General features: G+C 43.5%; 1 protein-coding gene across 5 annotated transcripts in view; it reads left to right on the top strand.

Moving 5' to 3' along the window:
- Positions 1-17,871, top strand: part of fam13a (family with sequence similarity 13 member A) — a 256,286-nt gene that overhangs the window by 218,955 nt on the left and 19,460 nt on the right. For 2 of the 5 annotated variants that reach the window (XM_039750166.1, XM_039750161.1), the window contains 7 exons: positions 5,438-5,654; positions 6,393-6,534; positions 8,971-9,052; positions 12,105-12,325; positions 12,981-13,064; positions 15,250-15,345; positions 15,841-15,924. In XM_039750166.1, coding sequence (XP_039606100.1) covers positions 5,438-5,654; positions 6,393-6,534; positions 8,971-9,052; positions 12,105-12,325; positions 12,981-13,064; positions 15,250-15,345; positions 15,841-15,924 — 926 coding nt within the window. The remainder of the gene's footprint in view (positions 1-5,437; positions 5,655-6,392; positions 6,535-8,970; positions 9,053-12,104; positions 12,326-12,980; positions 13,065-15,249; positions 15,346-15,840; positions 15,925-17,871) is intronic. The other 3 variants (XM_039750162.1, XM_039750165.1, XM_039750164.1) reach the window with 3 other exon arrangements.

Below are 17,871 nucleotides of genomic sequence, written 5' to 3'. Positions count from 1 at the left end.
AATTGTAGAACGATGTACAGATACACAATCTGCAACGAGATGTTCTTGCAGGTCTTTGGAGGAGATCTGTGGGTTGTCTGTCACCATTCTCACAATTACTGGTGTGACTCTGGCAGTTGTTGTGGCCATCTGTACCTGTCACGCAGGTGTGATATTCGGATGTACCAATCCTGTGCAGGTGTTGTTACACGTGGTCTTCCACTGCGAGGATGATCAGCTGTCCTTCCTGTCTCCCTGTAGCGCTGTCTTAGGCGTCTCACAGTGCGGACATGGCAATTTATTGCCCTAGCCACATCAGCAGTCCTCATGCCTCCCTGCAGCATGCCTAATGCACGTTCACGCAGATGAGCAGGGACCCTGGGCATCTTTCACAGTCGGTAGACAAGTCTCTTTAGTGTCCTGCGTTTTTAGAACTGTGACCTTAAATGTCTACTTTCTGTAAGCTGTTAAGGTCTTAACGACCATTCCACAGGTGCATGTTAATTCATTGATTATGGTTAATTGAACATGCATGGAAAACATTGTTTAAACCCTTTACAATGAAGATCTGTAAAGTTATTTGGATTTTTAAAACATTATTGTTGAAATGCACAGTCCTGAAAAAGGGACGTTTCTTTTTTTGCTGAGTATATATATATATATGTGTATGTATGTATGTATGTGTTTATAGGGTCATTGCAGTAACACCTCGCTTAATGAAATGACGCTCCTTTATAACAGCATAAAACCTTCTACGTCACATGCACAGATGATGAGCGGTGCCAGGTTTCCTCCAGACGATCCTTCATCGAGCAACACTTAATACCCCAGAATGACAAAGCGAAAAACAGGGTTTTAGAAGTTTTTGCAAATATGTTTAAAATAAAAAACTAAAATATCACACTGACACAAGTATTCAGCCCCTCGATGGGAAGGCGATTATGCAGATGATAAGCAGTGCTTGGTTTCCTCCAGCTGTGACCTTAAAATTGAGGCCAGACAGTTCAATGCTGTTTGCATCAGATGGGAGAGCCTTGTTTCTCACTGTTCAAGAGTCCTTTAAGTGCCTTTTTGCAAACTCCGACCAGGCTTTCATGGGCTGTCTGGCCACTCTACCATAAAGCCCAGATCTGTAGTTTGTTGCATTGATGGCTGTCCTTCTGGGAGTTTCTCCCATCTCCACACAGGTTCTCTGCAGCTCAGCCAGAGTGACTTTCAGGTTCTTGGTCACCTCTCTTACCAAGGCCCTTCTCCCCGAATTGCTCATTTTTGTGCAGGCATCCAGTTCTCTAAAGAGTGACAGTTGTTTGAAACTACTTTCATTTTTCATATTTATGCTCTTGCAGAACCTTCAACAAGTTCAAGTCAAGTCGGGGAGCATGCACTGGTACAGCACGTTGCCTCACGCACTACAAGACGAAACAACCCCCCAGGTAGACCTGTGGTTCAGTCCCAACCTCCGGAAATGACCCTCGATCTGCCGCAGTCAGGTGTTACGTGGGCGACCCCTTGGCCTGGTCCAGCCACTTGGGTCCCCAACAATGAGGAACTTATGAGCCGGATCACCCTCTAGGAAACGCGCCACATGGCCGTAGTGCCGTAACTGACATTCCCTCACAATGCAGGTAATGTGCCTCATTTGAGACTCCATGAGCAACCGCCCATTCGAGACAAAGTCAAACCAACAGTACCCAAGGATTTTCCAGAGAGAGACAGTACCGTAGAACTACTTGTTCTGAATTGTTGAACCTTCAGCGCTGCAGACATATTTTTGTAGCCTTCCCCAGATCTATGCCCTGACACAGCACTGTCTCTAAGCATTGCATTCAATTCCTTTGACCTCATGGTTTTACTTCTACCAGACATCTTCAGTCCAGTTTCATTGATCTGATCCCAGGTGGACCCTCAACAAGGAATAGAAACCTCTCAACGACCGATAGAGTGGGATACACCTGAGCCAGATTGCAAGTGTCAAAGCAAAGGGTCTGAATACTTGTGTCAATGGGATATCTCAATTTTTTATTAATAATTTTGCAAAAATGTCAATGTGTTTTCGCTTTGTCATTCGGGGTATCAAGTGTTGATCGATGAGGGAAAGAAATTAATTTCAAACGATTTAACACAAGGCTGCAGCAGAACAAAATGTGAAAAAGGTGAAGGGTTCTGAATACTTTCTGAAGGCACCGTATATATAAATGAACATACAGTAAGTGGCAGTGTTTGACATCTTGGAGCCCTGTTTTCATTGTTTGCCCCTATCCTGAGGCATGATGGGGTCAGACAGAAGAGGCTTTAAAGATTAACTCGTGAGCTAACGAGCAAGTCTTGTCGGGCCTTTTCACTCATTTTTAGTTTTGCCCCAGTGGTTGAGCTCCACAGCCTTTATGCGTCTTTGCCCTTTTATTTATTTCTTCCTTTTTTTTCCCCAGCAGTCGGCATGACTCAACTCTTTATCGCTCTTCAGTTATACCCTGCTGTGCTGAGCGGAGGTGTGCTATGCAGTGTCGTGCAGAGGTCGGCATGACTCGGCTGTTTATTCCCGTCTGTTATTGCTCTGCTTACTCATCTTAACTGTTCATCTGAGCCTTTATTCCTGTTTGCATAAATTTAGCTTTTGAAAGGTAAGACCAGGACTGTGAAGAAGCTGATGGCATCTCAAAATGTTATGCTGATTTTTACTTTCTTGGCCCATGACCTACATGGCAGGCAGTTTGCTGGTCAGTCGCATCTGCTGCTGTCTTTTGGCAGGACACTTTGTGTGGAGGAGTTCGGAGTAGACGTGAGGTGCAAGTCACATGCAGGGCATTCAATTTAGAAACCCTGAGGCTTGTGCCAGGGAGAAGGCAGGCAATGTAGTCTCAGTCCACTCTGATCGTCCATCTATCTATCTGTTTATTTCGGTCTCAGATAGAATAACTAGCAGCTTTCAGCATGCTGCACGTTTATGAACAGGACCCCTCCTGTGAATTCATATGAGGCTGCGCCAGCGTACGTGTAGCAGTAGCCAGTTACTTGCCTGCCTGAAGTGCAAAACTCCAGTTGTGTAAAACTAAAACCACTCTGTGGTGAGCCCGTCTCCAACTGACTAATTCAAATAAGGCCATGATTTAGCAGCATACATAATAATCTCAGTTGGTATCTCACCTGTAAACCTGGGCATGCTGTATGTGGGCAGCTATGGCCCAGCGCAGGCGTCTCTCTTTCATCGGGTGCTGCCACACGTCATAGTGTCACTTTGTCTGGACTCTATGGATAATGGGCCATTTTATTGTTTGCTTTGCGCTTAGATTTTAAAGATTAGATTTCACAAGAATTAACATCCAGGGATTTAAATACCAACTAGATTATCATTGAGAAGGAGGAGGGAGGGAGGGAGGGAGGAACATGCATTGTGACATTTGCTCCAAAAACGAGAGCATAAAGTGAACTTGTAAGAGGATACAAGCGCAATCTGAAAGAGACGTTTATGTGCAGAGCCAAGAGCCGCAACCTCAGCTAAGAAACGGGACAGGAAACGCTAAGGGGATGGAAAATTACTTGCCAAATATCGGACATTTTCATTTTCTCAGCATCATCCTAAACTCTGATGACTTCCAAATCGTGAGGAGTAAATGCTGAACTGTTAATAGGTGTGTGTTAGCCAGCAGGAGTGCTCTGCAGATATGTGTCTCTGATTTAATAACATTATGGAACACCAAAGTGCCAGGTTATGAATGTATCTTGCAATTTTGTATCCGTCCACCTTTCTAAACCTGTTTTTATTCCTCTGTGTCTTAATTACGTGGTGATAGAGAAATCAGACACCATTTCATCCCAAGATTCCTCATTGCACTGTAAGAAGGTCCAGGTTAGGCCACTGATTATCCATCCATCCATCCGCATCGCCTGTGTAGTAATGTAAAAGGACAGTGAGGAGGGCCCTGTTCGGCTCCACACTCCTGACGTCCTGCTTCCCTCGGCCCACAGCCTCTGTCTCGGATTAGCACGAATATATCAGTGCCACAAGTGAACTATGATTCTTAGCTCGATGAGAGAAGCTGCAGATTGCAGAAAAAAAAATCAAAATCCGTTAAATAGTTCTCTTGTGAAAAGCAGACAGAGAGACGTTGGATTTTATACATTGAGATAGTGCCATCCCTGCCTGTCTATCAGTCTGTCTATATATCATATAATGCCATCTCTGTCTGTTTGTCTATTATATAGTGCCTTTCCTATCTCTGTGTCTGCCTGCCTGCAATGAAAAGTTATTTGCCCCCTCCTAAGATCCTCTGTTTTTTGCATATTTTGCACAATCAGTGGCCCCAGGCCTTTGGACAAAATGCAATATTAGAGAAAGGAAACTTGAGTGGGCACACAATCATTACCCTCTTTATTCATGTAATTGTTATCCAGCACCCCCATCACACACCTGAAGATATAATTGTCCAACTCGCCATTTTTAGTACTTGGATACAGCATCTTTAGCACAACAATCACAACTAAGCGCCTCCTTTTAATTTGAGGTCAGTCTTTTAGCCCACTCTGGTGTGCTATCATTCGGACACACTGGTAGGTCTGCAAGCATCAACGGCTCCTCTCAGCGTTTCTTTTGGTTTCAAGTTGGCACTTTCTCAATGCCATTCCAAAATTTGAATTTTCTTCCTTCTGAGACACTGGGTGGAGTGGTGGCTCTGAGGCTAGGGATCTGCGCAGGCAATTGGAAGGTTGCCAGTTTGAATCCCATAATCAGCAGAAGTGACTCTACCCCGTTGGGCCGTTGAGCAAGGCCCTTAATCTGTAATCGCTTCATTCTGGGTATGACGTTAATCTGCATCCAGGTCCTCCAACTTGCAGGGTAAATTTGGGGGTTGGTGGTAGGATTGGCACTTCAGCCACCGGTGGTAGGATTGGCACTTCAGCCACCGTTTTTAAAAAAAAAAAAAAAAAACCTCACACTATTCCATTGTGGTGCTGAGGTGTCACCTGCTGCACGCAGGCCCCAATCCAAGGGGGTTTGTCGTGTGGTGGATATGGCAATGTGCTATCAGCACAATCTCTCTCTCTGTGACACTCGGTTGTAGGTTTGCTTTTGTGTTTTGGGTCATCGGGCTGCTGCATAACCCAGTGGTGACTTGACCTTCACTTTTTAAGAATATTCTGGTCAAGTGCATAGTTCACGGTTGGTTAGTGACAATCCCCACACGTTGTCTCTCTTCTCAGCCCTTTATACCTGAATGTCTTCTCATTTTCTGGAGTTTTGGTCTTCCTTGTACATCATCCTGCACTTTTGCTCTCTTTATAGCACTCATTACATCTGCCTGTCTCAGTCAGTCTTTCTATTTTTTGTATAGTTCCTTTCATACCCGTCCATCCTGTTTGAAACATCCCAAGTAGTACTTACGTCAGTAGTGACTTTGTTACGGCCTGCCCAGTGATGTTTGGTGGAATTTTTTTCATCTGCTCTTGTTTGAAATTCTAGATCCAGTACCAGCTTACCCATCCTGGCAAAGGGACAACGTGGACAACGATGAAGCCCGCCTCTCTCCGCAGGCTGGAGGGCGCCTTATCCGTCAGCTTCTGGACGAGGAGAGCGACCCCATGCTCTCGCCACGCTTTTATGCTTTTGGCCAAAGCCAGCAGTACCTTGAAGACACAGAAGTGCCGCCCTCGCCCCCTAATGCGCATTCCTTCATGAGGTGAGGTTTTGAGCCCCATCTATGTTTGGTCGGCCACATTCTGAAAGATTTTCTTTTCTTTATTTTGAGTAATGATAATTAGTTTGTCTGACACCGTGTCACAATACTGGTGGAGGCTGCTGTGTAGCAGTTCTCTGATTTAATAATGTAAATTGTAACCTTGATTGCTGCCATTGAGTGCCCTGCACTTTCAACTAACGACCATTTTGATTGTAACTTGTCCAATAAATCACCTCGGAAGGCAGAATTATAAACTGGCACGAAAATGGGTGAGACAGCCTCAGTACCAGCCATAGTAGACTTGAGTAAGATAGCATTAGCCCACATACCCTGAATAGACTAGAACATGACTTGAGTAAGCGGCCAAGGGCAAAGAGTGCTTCTGAAGAGCCTCCTGTAATGAGAGACCAGGAGATTTGTATAGCTAAATAAACAAATCCTCCATATATTGAACTAGTTGGGTACCGGCACTACCCGGGGTGGAGTAAAGTGCAGGTGCAGCCACTAAATAACTGTCTCGATGAAACCCAGCTACACAGCTCATTAAGTAATCTCTGTTAATACTGTGATATCTGTACTTTATGCAAGTGATCTGTCTCATTATTTTGCTTATAAACTTTGACCTGAATAATCTCATCTACTTCCCTTATTTGCCAGGAGTGTTTTGTGTCCTTAAAGAGTCGATGGCACACATGCCCTGCTAATCAAACAGTTGTACTGATTGCCATGTGTTCACAGCAGGCGAAGAAGCTCCTCTCTGGGCTCCTGTGAAGATGACCGTGAAGAACTGACATCTGCGCAGCTCTCCAAAAAGATACAAAACTTAAAGAAGAAGATACGCAAGTTTGAGGAGAAGTTTGAAGAAGAAAGAAAATATCGGGTATGTGTGAGCAGGCAGAGAGGTAAATGGTACATCTAGTGACACTGTTACTACTACATGACTGGTAGGGTGTCCGTGTCACCAGAGGTGTGTCTGTTATTCCACGCTAATGTTAGTGTGTCAGCAAACGAATAACGAGTTGAGTCTCTCTCGACATTTGAAGGACAAGTTCAGTGTTTTTAAATTTAGATTATTCTCATAACCTTGGCATTCATGTCTTTTTCTTATAAGCATAAAATGTGCACATAATAATAATGACCGTACTGTCATCTTTCCCCGCATCTATGGGGTGTTGACGTGCTTGATGAACCTTCTCCATTCAGCTCAGTCCTGCATGTCTGACCCCCTTTAACTTTATCCATCCATCTCTACTGTGGCCTCCCTCACTTTCTCTTCCCCGTTCCCATCACTCTTTTGCCCACATATTCCTTGTGTCTCCACATCACATGTCCATACTACTTCAGCGTACTTTCCTACACTTTTGTAGATATCTCTCCCACTTTTTTACCTCAGAATCATCTCATTTCTTATTCTTTTCTATTTTTGTATCTCCACACATTCATCTCAGCACATCTAACTTCTTCTCCTGCTGAGCTTCCTTTACTACCCACGTCTCGGCTCCATACATGACTGTCTTTAAACTTTGCCTTAATTCTTCAATCACACAATACCCCTGATACCTTCTTCCAATTGTTCTATGCACACTGCACTCTGTGGCTTATCTCTGCATCTAATTCCACACCTTGGGCCACCACTGATCCTAGATATTTAAACTGATCCACTCTTTTCAAGAGCACTTTTTCGGTACCTCATATATTATATTTTGTCTTCCTGTTTATCTTCAGTTCTCTGTCTTCGAAAGCCCTTCTCCATTCTTCCAACTTCCTCTTCCACTTCTTCTTTTCTGGTGCTACACAACACAATGTCATCCGCACCAGGAGGATTGCTCATTTATCCCATAATCCAACACATTCATAACCAGATCGAAGAGGGAAGGACTTCAAGACGGTCTGTTGTACGGACTTCCTGTAACTGGGATCTTGTCTTTTTCCACAACACTGCTTTTAACCCGAGTCCTCACTCTCTCCTTCATATCATGGACAGTTTTCACATACTTCTCTGGTATTCCTTTCTTCTTAATAACCGTATATAAAACTATAGATGTCTTTTTTTTTTTTTTTTAATAAAAAAAATAAAAGCAGATTTGCAGTTGTGGCCAAGAAGACATGTGAAGCTGTGAGCTTACAACTTAATGCACTGAAGCCAATAATCTTCCCGTGTCCCGGTTTACGTCTTGAGATTACACACGCATCAGATTTGTGATTTGGTGTAAAATATATGGGTGTGGTTCCACCATTTTTTAAATTGTCTAGCTTGTCCCTTCTCCTCATTCCATCTCTACATAAGTAACACGTTTTTCACACTTGGCGGACTGCTCACTGGTAGCCAGCATTAAGAATGCTGAACTTCTGATTATACTTTGATAATAATGGAAACTGTAGATACTCGCATACCAGTTATTCAGAATTACAAAGACAAGGTTGTACTAAAGTGCTACAGACACAAGATTATTGTACACCAAAGAAATCCCATTTGGCTGTGCACTGAGGCATTGGGGTCCACACACAGACCACAGGGTAGGAGCCCCCTGGTGGCTTCACCAACACCTCTTCCATCAACAATCCGAGCTTCTCCTAGTTGGACTCCCACCCAAGTACTGACTGGGCCCAAAGATGCTTAGCTTCAGCTGGTGAGCATGGTGGCTGGCTAAAATTAGTGATGAGCAAAATGATTCGCATGAAGCTGAATTTCCTGTGAAACTTGTAAAAATGTTTGGCTCTGTTAGGGGTGTTTCAGTTCCTGCAGAACTCGTGGCATTAACACAACAAGAAAGCCATTTAGTTCCTGGAAGTGTTTTCCATGCATTAATTCCAAATGTGTCTGCCTGTCATGTATTGTTAAAATTGCAGTCCCTAGTGGCATTTTCCTGTGGAGGAGACACAGTAGCGTCCATCATGGTGTTTTTTTGTGTGTCTTCTCCGGTGATATGACCGAGGTACATAAATAGAACTGATTTGACTGGTCTGCAGCAGATTAGGGACATACAAGAACACAGACAATCATGAAAGTGTGAACATTGACTCGAGTGGAGTTGAAGAAATGAGTTGTGCATTTCACAACTGCAAAATGAAGTTTAGTGTCCATTTTGGGAAGCTGTGTGCAAATCAGAGCTTGTCTATTTTGCTCATCACTAGTGGTGAGTGTTTCACAAACATCAGAAAAATCATCTGCGTTTTTTTTCTCCACAAGTAAATACAGCCAAGACTTTGAATTTCATTAGACTGCTGGTATGGTTGACTGTGGTGAAGATGGCTGGTAAAGTAATTGTTTGATCAGAGTATCCCTTATTCTGTTTTTTTTTTGCCTCTTCCATAGCCTTCCCACAGTGACAAAGCAACAAACCCGGAGGTTTTAAAGTGGATGAATGAGCTTGCCAAGTTACGTAAACAGCTAAAAGGTAAGCCTTTCTGATTATGATTATGTCCAAATGAAGGATTTTTGTGCGCTTTGCATGTAGTGGATATGGAGGATATTACTGAAGTGATCTTTTAGACCAGTGTTCCCCATCCTTTCAGGTGTGATGGCCCAGTTTTTCAGGTGCCACTGTGTTCACAGCCCCCTTTGTGAATTTATCTTGTTAGTCTGAACAGGGGAGGTGGGGTGGTTCCCCTCAGTGAATCGAACACGATTGTCAAAGCAAAGCAATCATGAGAATGTCAAATGAGTCAACGCAGTCATCAATGCTTTTCCTTCTTAGTGAATCAAGCACGATCGACAGAGCAGGGGTAGGGCAGGTTGTGCAGGGATGGCCGCAATCCACCTGCAATGCTGCCACTGTAAATCGAGCGCGATTATAGGAGCTAGTGCTGGGCGGTATGACCAAAATTCTAAATCACAGTATTTTTCAAAATTATCCCGGTTTCACGGTATTCAACTGTATTTTTTTTCCCAATGCATGAGAGGATGTTAACCACATTTTCCATTGCAGTAGACTGGCTACGAATAACCTATTCCACCATCATGAGAATTGTACATTGTACAAAAAATTTTTTAATGTGCACACATGTATTAATGCAGGTTTGCATGGCCCCATAAAGTGATCGTTTTCAAGGGGGTGACACTAATGAAGAGAAGGAATCACATTGCATGACAGTTGCACTCAAAATATTGAGCCTTTTTATTGACTAAATTTTGCAAACCACTTAAACTATAATTTTGACAACATATTTTCAACCATCCAAACAGGCATTTAGACTTAGTAAAATATCAAGAGTTGTATTGCACTGAACATGTCTTAGAAAAGGGAGGCACGGTGGCGCAGTGGGTAGCGCTGCTGCTTCGCAGTTAGGTGACTCAGGTTTGCTTCCCGGGTCCTCTCTGCGTGGAGTTTGCATGTTCTCCCTGTGTCTGCGTGGGTTTCCTCCCACCGTCCAAAGACGTGCAGGTTAGGTGCGTTGGCGATCCTAAATTGTCCCTTGTGTGTGTGTGTGCGTGCGTGTACCCTGCAGTGGGCTTTGTTTCCTGCCTTGCACCCTGTGTTGGCTGGGATTGGCTCCAGCAGACCCCCGTGACCCTGTAGTTAGGATATAGTGGGTCGGATGATGGATGGATGGATGGATGTCTTAGAAAAGGAATAAATGGTCAATATTTTTTGTAAACCAACTACACTTTCTATTAATGTTAACAATCTCTGTCCACTGACACGTTAGCTGTATGGATTGTAACGGCATTGGTTATCTCGCTCCACCATTTGCTTTTTTTAGGCATAGGCAGTACCTCTAGCGAACGCGTCTACAAGTGACGTCTGACTCGAGAGACCTCTAGTTTTTTTCAGTTTTACCTGAGGACGTGGAGGATGACAATCTTAGTTCCATACATTCATGGCACTCCAAGGCATGTTTGTGGCTAAGGTGGTCCAGCAAATTGCTTGTGTTGCAGCCTCTGGCAGCAACTTTAGCTCAACGGCATTTGCAGTAAATTGTTTTTTGGTCCACATCCAGCCTTTTAAAACCAAAGTATCTCCAGACACGGCTCCTTTTTTGGTAAAAGTTCTTCTGTGTCATCATGTTCAACTTTATCGTCTGCTACAGCTTCAGCTCCGGAATGTTCTCTGTCCATTTTCACTGTTCAGTTCCTCCACTAAGTACTCCGTTGCATTCGTGTTTAGCGGTGTAGCAGTGAAAAAGGTTTCCCCTTAAACAGTTTCCCGTTGTGCCACGTTCCGAATGTTGTTTAGGCTATTTAAACCGGTGTTGCGGTATAAGAAAAATCCATATCATAACAAAAATAAAACAAAACGGTTTTCGGTATGAACCGGTATACCTCCCAGTACCAGTAGGGGCAGTGTTGAGTTTTCTCCCGGGTCAGCCATGGCCCACAGGTTGGGAAACACCGTTTTAGATAAACTCTTGGGACAGCAAAATATTATCTTTTTACAGAACCTTTAGAAATGTTACAATAAACAACAACAAAAACCTTCCCAAATACACACCAGATCACATTAAAAAAAAGTGGCTGTAAATGTGCTGGTGATGGATCACTCAGACTACTGGTCATACATACTTAGCTCTTAGCAAATGAACAGCGGTCACATTTTACGTGACTGGGAATGCAAATGGATTTTCTAGTCACATACAACAATCGAGTCGGTGGAAAACACAAAGAATCCTGTAGGGCAGTGGCAGCAGTCAGGTCAGTCTTAAAAGGGTGGGCAGCCCCGATACCAGTGTGGCTTTAAAAAGTAAACCAAGTGGCAGCAGTGGCACATCTATAGCTGAGTAGCCATCTCCTTCACGGGACCTTTGCATTTTAACTCCAGCAGTGCGCTGCACAGATAAATATGGGCAGTCACTAGAGAGCTGTTTTAATGCCAGGGGTTAATGTAGTCACATCATTGTCCTCATACTAAAACACTAAAGTTCTTTGTAGCAGTGTAGTGTGTCACCACCTTTTCTCCTCTTTAACGGGTCATTACAGTCAGCCTGTGTGGAGACAAGCTGTGTTGTGCTGTGCTGGAGACACATGTTAATGGCAGGTGTAATCCAGCTGATTTATATACATAGACAATCTTTATATGAAATGCACATTAAAGGCGTCTGTGAAAAAGTGAGGTCATCACTGGCCAAATGTAACATGTTTCGAATATTGAGAAAGCGGGCTGCTTTATAAAGATCGCTGAGCTGGAATGTGTCCACAGACATTGAGTTTGACACCCCTAATATAATCAAATCTGTAGGTTTATATGAAAGGAAAATGTGTAGAACAACAATAGACCAGCATTTTAGTCTGTATGATTGTACTGGCTGCATCCACCAAGGAATAAACTGGTAGGGCAAACCTTCTAAAGGCTCAAAATTTCATGGCTTGTTCTGGGGCCATTCAGAACAAGACTAGTAGTTGAAGTCCAGCAAGGCATGATTTTCAAGGCGCTGGTGGACATGTGTTACTAACTTTGACCTGCTGTTTTTAGACGTAGTCTAGCTGATAATGGAATTTGTTGATCTTCACAGAGGTGAAATTAAAAATCTCTGAGGAAGATCTGCCTCCTCAAACCCGCCAGCGTAGCAACACTCTTCCCAAGAGCTTTGGCTCCCAACTAGACAAAGAGACTGAGCGCAAAGCAGAGACGACAGAGAAAGCGCCTAAACCCACTGTGGAGTCCACACTGGAAACGGTCCAGAAAAAGCTCCAAGAGAAGCGCGGAGAAGCCAAGAGACCAGAAGACATCAAGGTACAAAGCCCTGGCCGCTCCTTTAGACGGGGATTGTGCATTGCCAGCTGTCATCCTCTGTTTATGTAATGAAAAACATGGGGCAGAAGTATCAGGGGGATCAGCTTATTTATTCTTATATTTGGCTTTTAACTCCATGTCTCGGGGTGTGACCTCATTATTATTATTTATTTGCAGCACAAGCTGACATATACTGTTGCTGCTTTTTTTGTTAGCACATGTTGTGCGCTTTCATTTGTAAGGTTATATATGCATGAACAGTTGCCCAGTAGTATGAGGCCATGTTCACAGACTGCTTTTTAAAGCTTTCACAAAGAAATTACACAAAAAGGATGCACTTAATGAAGTGTATGTGGAAAAATGTCCTGTTGTGCTTTTTTGTTTCATGGTCACGTCAGGTGGGTATGTCATGCAATGCAGTGCTCGTTTCACTGAGCCATACTCGAGGTGGAGGTCCAGCACATCATTGTCGATGGCATAAACCGAACACAAGACAAACTCCGGAGGTGGTGCATGTTAGTAATTGTGTGCAGCATTGTGAGCTTGTTAATGGAAATGTGTTGTGTAGGAATAAATTCAATTGAGCAAAGCCGTTTGTAATTCATGAGGGTAAAGTCAAAGCCATGGCTGACACTCTCTGTTTGTTCTCTTACAGGACATGACGCGGGAGCAGATTGCTGCAGAAAAAGTTGCTTTACAAAAGGCTCTTCTGTATTATGAGAGCATCCATGGAAGACCAGTAAGTGCTACCCTGCTTTGGCACCTGCTTCTTTAGGTTTGTCTGTAACCAAAAAAAAATCATTACGAAAGGAACATTATGACAATAAGTTCCAGTGAAACAAAATTTAAAGAGTCAGAAACTCAATCGATTCTGCATATGACAGAAACGAAGTTTGAAACCACAGTAAAGCTCCCACGCCAATCCCGAGTTCATCTCTGTGAATGAATTCAAAGTAGCCTCTGTGTGTCTTTTGAATTTCTTCACCTTCATTGATGTTATTTTATTGATTTTGTACATTAATGACTTCATTTCAACCCTCAGGTTATATCTTGTTTGTCTGTTTGCCAATCACATAAAAATGGCTGAACAATCTTCACAAACATTTGCATGTAGGCTGCTGTTGGTCCATCTTAAGGTACCAACTATATGGCGTTTTAAAAAAAAAAATAAATAAGAAATTGTTGGGTGAGTACACGATAACAGGATTGATCATTTAATTAAAGTTTTCTGACTGTGCTGTTTAAGAAACAAAACTACACAGTTCTAGTTTAACGTCCGTATTAGAAATGAGAACATTAGAGGATCAGCTCAAGTTGGACAGTTGGGAGACAAAGTCGGAGAGGCGAGTTTGTGTTGGTTTGGACATGTGCAGAGGAGAGATGCTGGGGATATTGGGAAAAGGGTGCTAAGGATAGAGCTGACAGGGAAGAGGAAAAGAGGACGGCCTAAGAGAAGGTTTATGGATGTGGTGAGAGAGGACGTGCAGGTGACGGGTGTGACAGAGCAAGATGACGAGGACAGGAAGATATAGAAGAAGATGATCTGCTGTGGCAAGAAGAAGATTTTACTGAAAGACACTGTATGAGCAGTATGACTTTCTCCAGTCTATTTAGTCCAGTTCAGGGACATGGAAAACTGGAGTGTCTACCAACGCTGGGCAGAACGCCAGGACAGGGCACTGGTCACTCCCAGGACCTATTCATGCATACACCAACAAGAAATTGAAATCAGCAGTTATGTAAGGCTACATTCGCACTGAAGCTAAATGTAGTTCAATTCTAATATTTCGCTTGTATCTGATTTTTATGTTGCTGTGTGCTTCAGTTTCAGCTGGCTATCAGTGCAGGGCTTCTGGGAATTGGTCAGCTTGTGACAGTAAGGAAATAAAAGAGAAAATCATAGCCATTAGTTTGCATTCAGTTGTCACTCCCATTTCTGTAAATAGAAACTTGTTGACACACAGCAGAGAGAAGCCATGACCGGTGGGAGCAAAATGTGGACTCTTTGGAGCCAAAACTGGCTTGATAAATTTGGAATGTCCAGTGGGATGCTGGATTGCCTATGGCAACGTCCTGTATGTAATAATCTTTGAGGAAAACACAAGCTTTAGGTGTCAGAAAATGTGGCAGTTGAGCAGCATTGGACAAAAATGTCGATTGTATTAATTTAAAATTAAATCTACAACCCATTAAAGACTGGAAAACGTGAAGGGGTCTGAATACTTTCTCAATCCACTATACAGTAATTCAGGCCACAAATAATCATTAATGCTCTCATATCATTGTGGTGTTATTTTCATATTACACATATTCATTTTGTCCAGAATATTCCTCCTTACACAAGTGCCCTTTTGGTGCCACAATAGAGTACACCATGTAAAGTTTTACAGTATTTGTCTCTAAGGTGCTCTACGAAATATTCAACTTAGCATCTTCAAAGTGAGCGCATTAATTCATCACTGGTAGATGATCAGCTGATTTGAAATAATGTAGCAACCCACCAGTGAGGAAAACTGCTGAAGAGAGGCCAGCCATTGCCAATAAATGCTTTATTGTGTGCCCTGCCGTGGATGTCGAGCAAACATCTCGATCTGCTGCTGTTTGGCCATGAGAGATGCCACTGGCAGAGATGAAAAACACTTGGAGCGTCGGGCACCGTCCAGCAGTGCAGTTCCAATCCCGCAGACACTCATCAAGTGGGGTCTCCAGGTAACTGCCTCGGTCACTCATCTGTCACAGTTCCGTCCTCATCCTCAGCTGCTGTGCAGACCTTACCTTGGATGTTGGGCGTTATGCCACTCTATTACATAAATATGTATTGATTGTGTTGTTGTAAAGTGCTGTAGACAAATATATAAATTTTGCTCGCTTTAAAACTTATAAAATCAGTTTCCTGATTGTGGTTTTTTTTTTTTAATGTGAAGGTTATGAAGAGTGAGCGGCTGGTCATGAAGCCCCTATATGACAGATACCGCTTGGTCAAGCAAATCTTGTGCAGGGCGTCCACCATTCCGGTAATTGTAAGTATCTCTTTTGATGTTATCATCATTGCTTCTTAAAGTTGTGCAGCACAAAGATAAAAGGCTTCCTAAATAAAGCCGAAATCTGATTTGAGGGTTAGCTATTTTGTAATTCTTAGTGCTGTCTTTTGAATCACATGACACCCCATGCTCCTGTCCTGTTTTTGATATGCTCCCTGCTGGTAAATGATGATGGAGACTCAGCGGCATCAGGAGTCACCATTGCAAGCCAAGCCAAGTCTCCCAAGTGGTATTTAGGGCGTGTTGTGTTGTTTCCTTATCATTTCTAAATGACTGTGATCTCAGGAAACATGGGGGATTACCTTTGAACCTCCTCCTTGGGAGGCTCTTCATAGGTGATAAGCCACTGTTGATGATTAACAGAGTGCTGCTACTCCCTTCCCTTTGCTAAGTGTGGCTGTTCAGGCCTCAGATCAGTGCTGTGCAGGGCTGTGTAAGTGACCAGAGGCTAACGTAACCTGCTTGTTAACACAGGGCTCACCCTCCAGCAAGCGCCGAAGCCCTTTGCTGCAGCCAATTATTGAGGGCGAGACGGCATCTTTCTTCGAGGACATAAAGGTGACGAAGGCCTGCTGCCACACTAATCAGTAACTAGCAGAGCTGGCTGATCTGCCTTGATTGCAGTCTCTTGATTTCCTAGAATCTGCTCTGTAATCAGTAGCTAGCTGCTCGGTGTAGGGGGCGCCGTAGTGCCTAGAGGTGCAGTAGTGTTGCTCTCGCCCCTTCACCCCACCTGCATGGTTTTCGGAGGATTCGTATTTCAAGTGTTTTTCTGCTTGCTCCTGCACACTCACATCTGGGCTCCAAGTTCAACAATAAAGAAGTGCTTTCATTTCAGGCCACATTGCAAATGCATGTACACCATTTTTGGGGAAGAGTGAATCTGACTTGGGTCAAACTTTATACATTTATAAAAAGGAATGATAAAGGCATGTTGTGATACCCTTGTCTATATAACTGTTTTTCTCTGCTCTCCCTCGAGGGGGTGCCACTCCATCACAGAAGCCGTAACCTCACCTTGGGACAGATTAGTTCAGCCAGTTAGCTTAACAATATTTGGATAAACCATACAAACCTGAGGAAAACACGCAAGCTCCAAATGGAGCACTGCACAGAAGTGTAGTGGTACGTATTTACAGGAGTGTGCCTGCCTGTGCATCATGTGTACTGTATTATTCCAGAGCTCTTCTTGGAGGCTGCTCCAGCTCTGAATAAAATTGCTGAAGTGACCATGAGGTTCTCAAATACTAAGCATCTTCAATAAAACGTATAAAAAAGGCTGTGATGGACCAGCACCCTATCTTGGGTTAGCTCTTACCTTAGGCCTGATGTAGTCAGCATAGGCTGTGATAAACCTGAACTGAAACACACGGGTGGACGTTTATACAATAAGACACAAACCAGTGATCAAGTAAGTGCTACTGCTCCAATGGTCCTGACTATACAAGCATTTGTCAGGTGGGCCTAGGCATATCACCCAGTTGGAGAAGGGTCTAACTGCAGCCTGCAATGCCTATGATGTAGATCACAAAACACCGTTTGAGTCCGATCAGCCTCGCATAACCCTAATCTTAACTGTGGTGTAACTGGGCACGTTCTGTGTGTGTCAACGTGGGCATTACATGATGTTAGGGTGATATGTGACCTACGTCATAGGTATTGTGGGATGCAATTTACACTCGGTCCCTCCCAATCATCCATCCATTTCACTTGCCAACTCCAGACTAGAAGTAAGGCAACAGCCAATTCTGGGTTTAGCCTCTGGACCAGTTGTGGGAGAGACCCCCCCGGCCACAGTGCTCTCTAGTGGCCATTGGCTTCAGTGCATTCTTGATTCCTATATTAACAGGGGTCTCCAAGTCCAGATGTTGTTTACCACTATGGCTACAGGCTTTCATTCCAACCAGTTTCACAAACCAGTGGGTTACTCTCTTGTCTCGTCAGTCTAATTGTTAAGCTGGCCTTTATTCTGTTCTTATTCTGCATTCAGAAAACTGCTCTAGTATGACATTTGCATTTACAAGAAATGTGTTGTCTTTGTTCTAGTTTTAAACGTGCTTTTTACCATTTTTTGCTCAATTCACCTTATATCAGTGGAGATTACTCTTTAAATTGTATTCAATCTAAATACTGACAGTTACCCATGAGCACACTGAATGCTAAGCAGAACCGCTACTTCCATGTTGCATTCATTTTTGTGCTAATCTACTGTATAATAAATAAACGTTAAGGTGTGTGTGTGTGTGTGTGTGTGTGTGTGTGTGTGTGTGTGTGTCTATCCCTCTGAGCAATCTGATTGGTCAGTTTGGCTTTGATAAGAGGAAGTATGAATGTAAGGGCTCGTTTATACTTCACACTCAGAACGCGTACGGGCGCACATCATGGCTACCACGCGCTCCCAGCATTCATTTGATGCAACTTCTAAGCAGGTCCTCAGAAATGAATGTGATGCGTTCGTGAGTTGAAGTACCAGCAAAAAGTCGGGGGGTAGGGGGGGTCCGCAGT

Source organism: Polypterus senegalus, chromosome 4 (assembly GCF_016835505.1).
Source record: "Polypterus senegalus isolate Bchr_013 chromosome 4, ASM1683550v1, whole genome shotgun sequence".
In the NCBI taxonomy this organism is placed as follows: domain Eukaryota; kingdom Metazoa; phylum Chordata; class Cladistia; order Polypteriformes; family Polypteridae; genus Polypterus; species Polypterus senegalus.
This window is presented reverse-complemented; position numbering and strand designations above follow the sequence as displayed.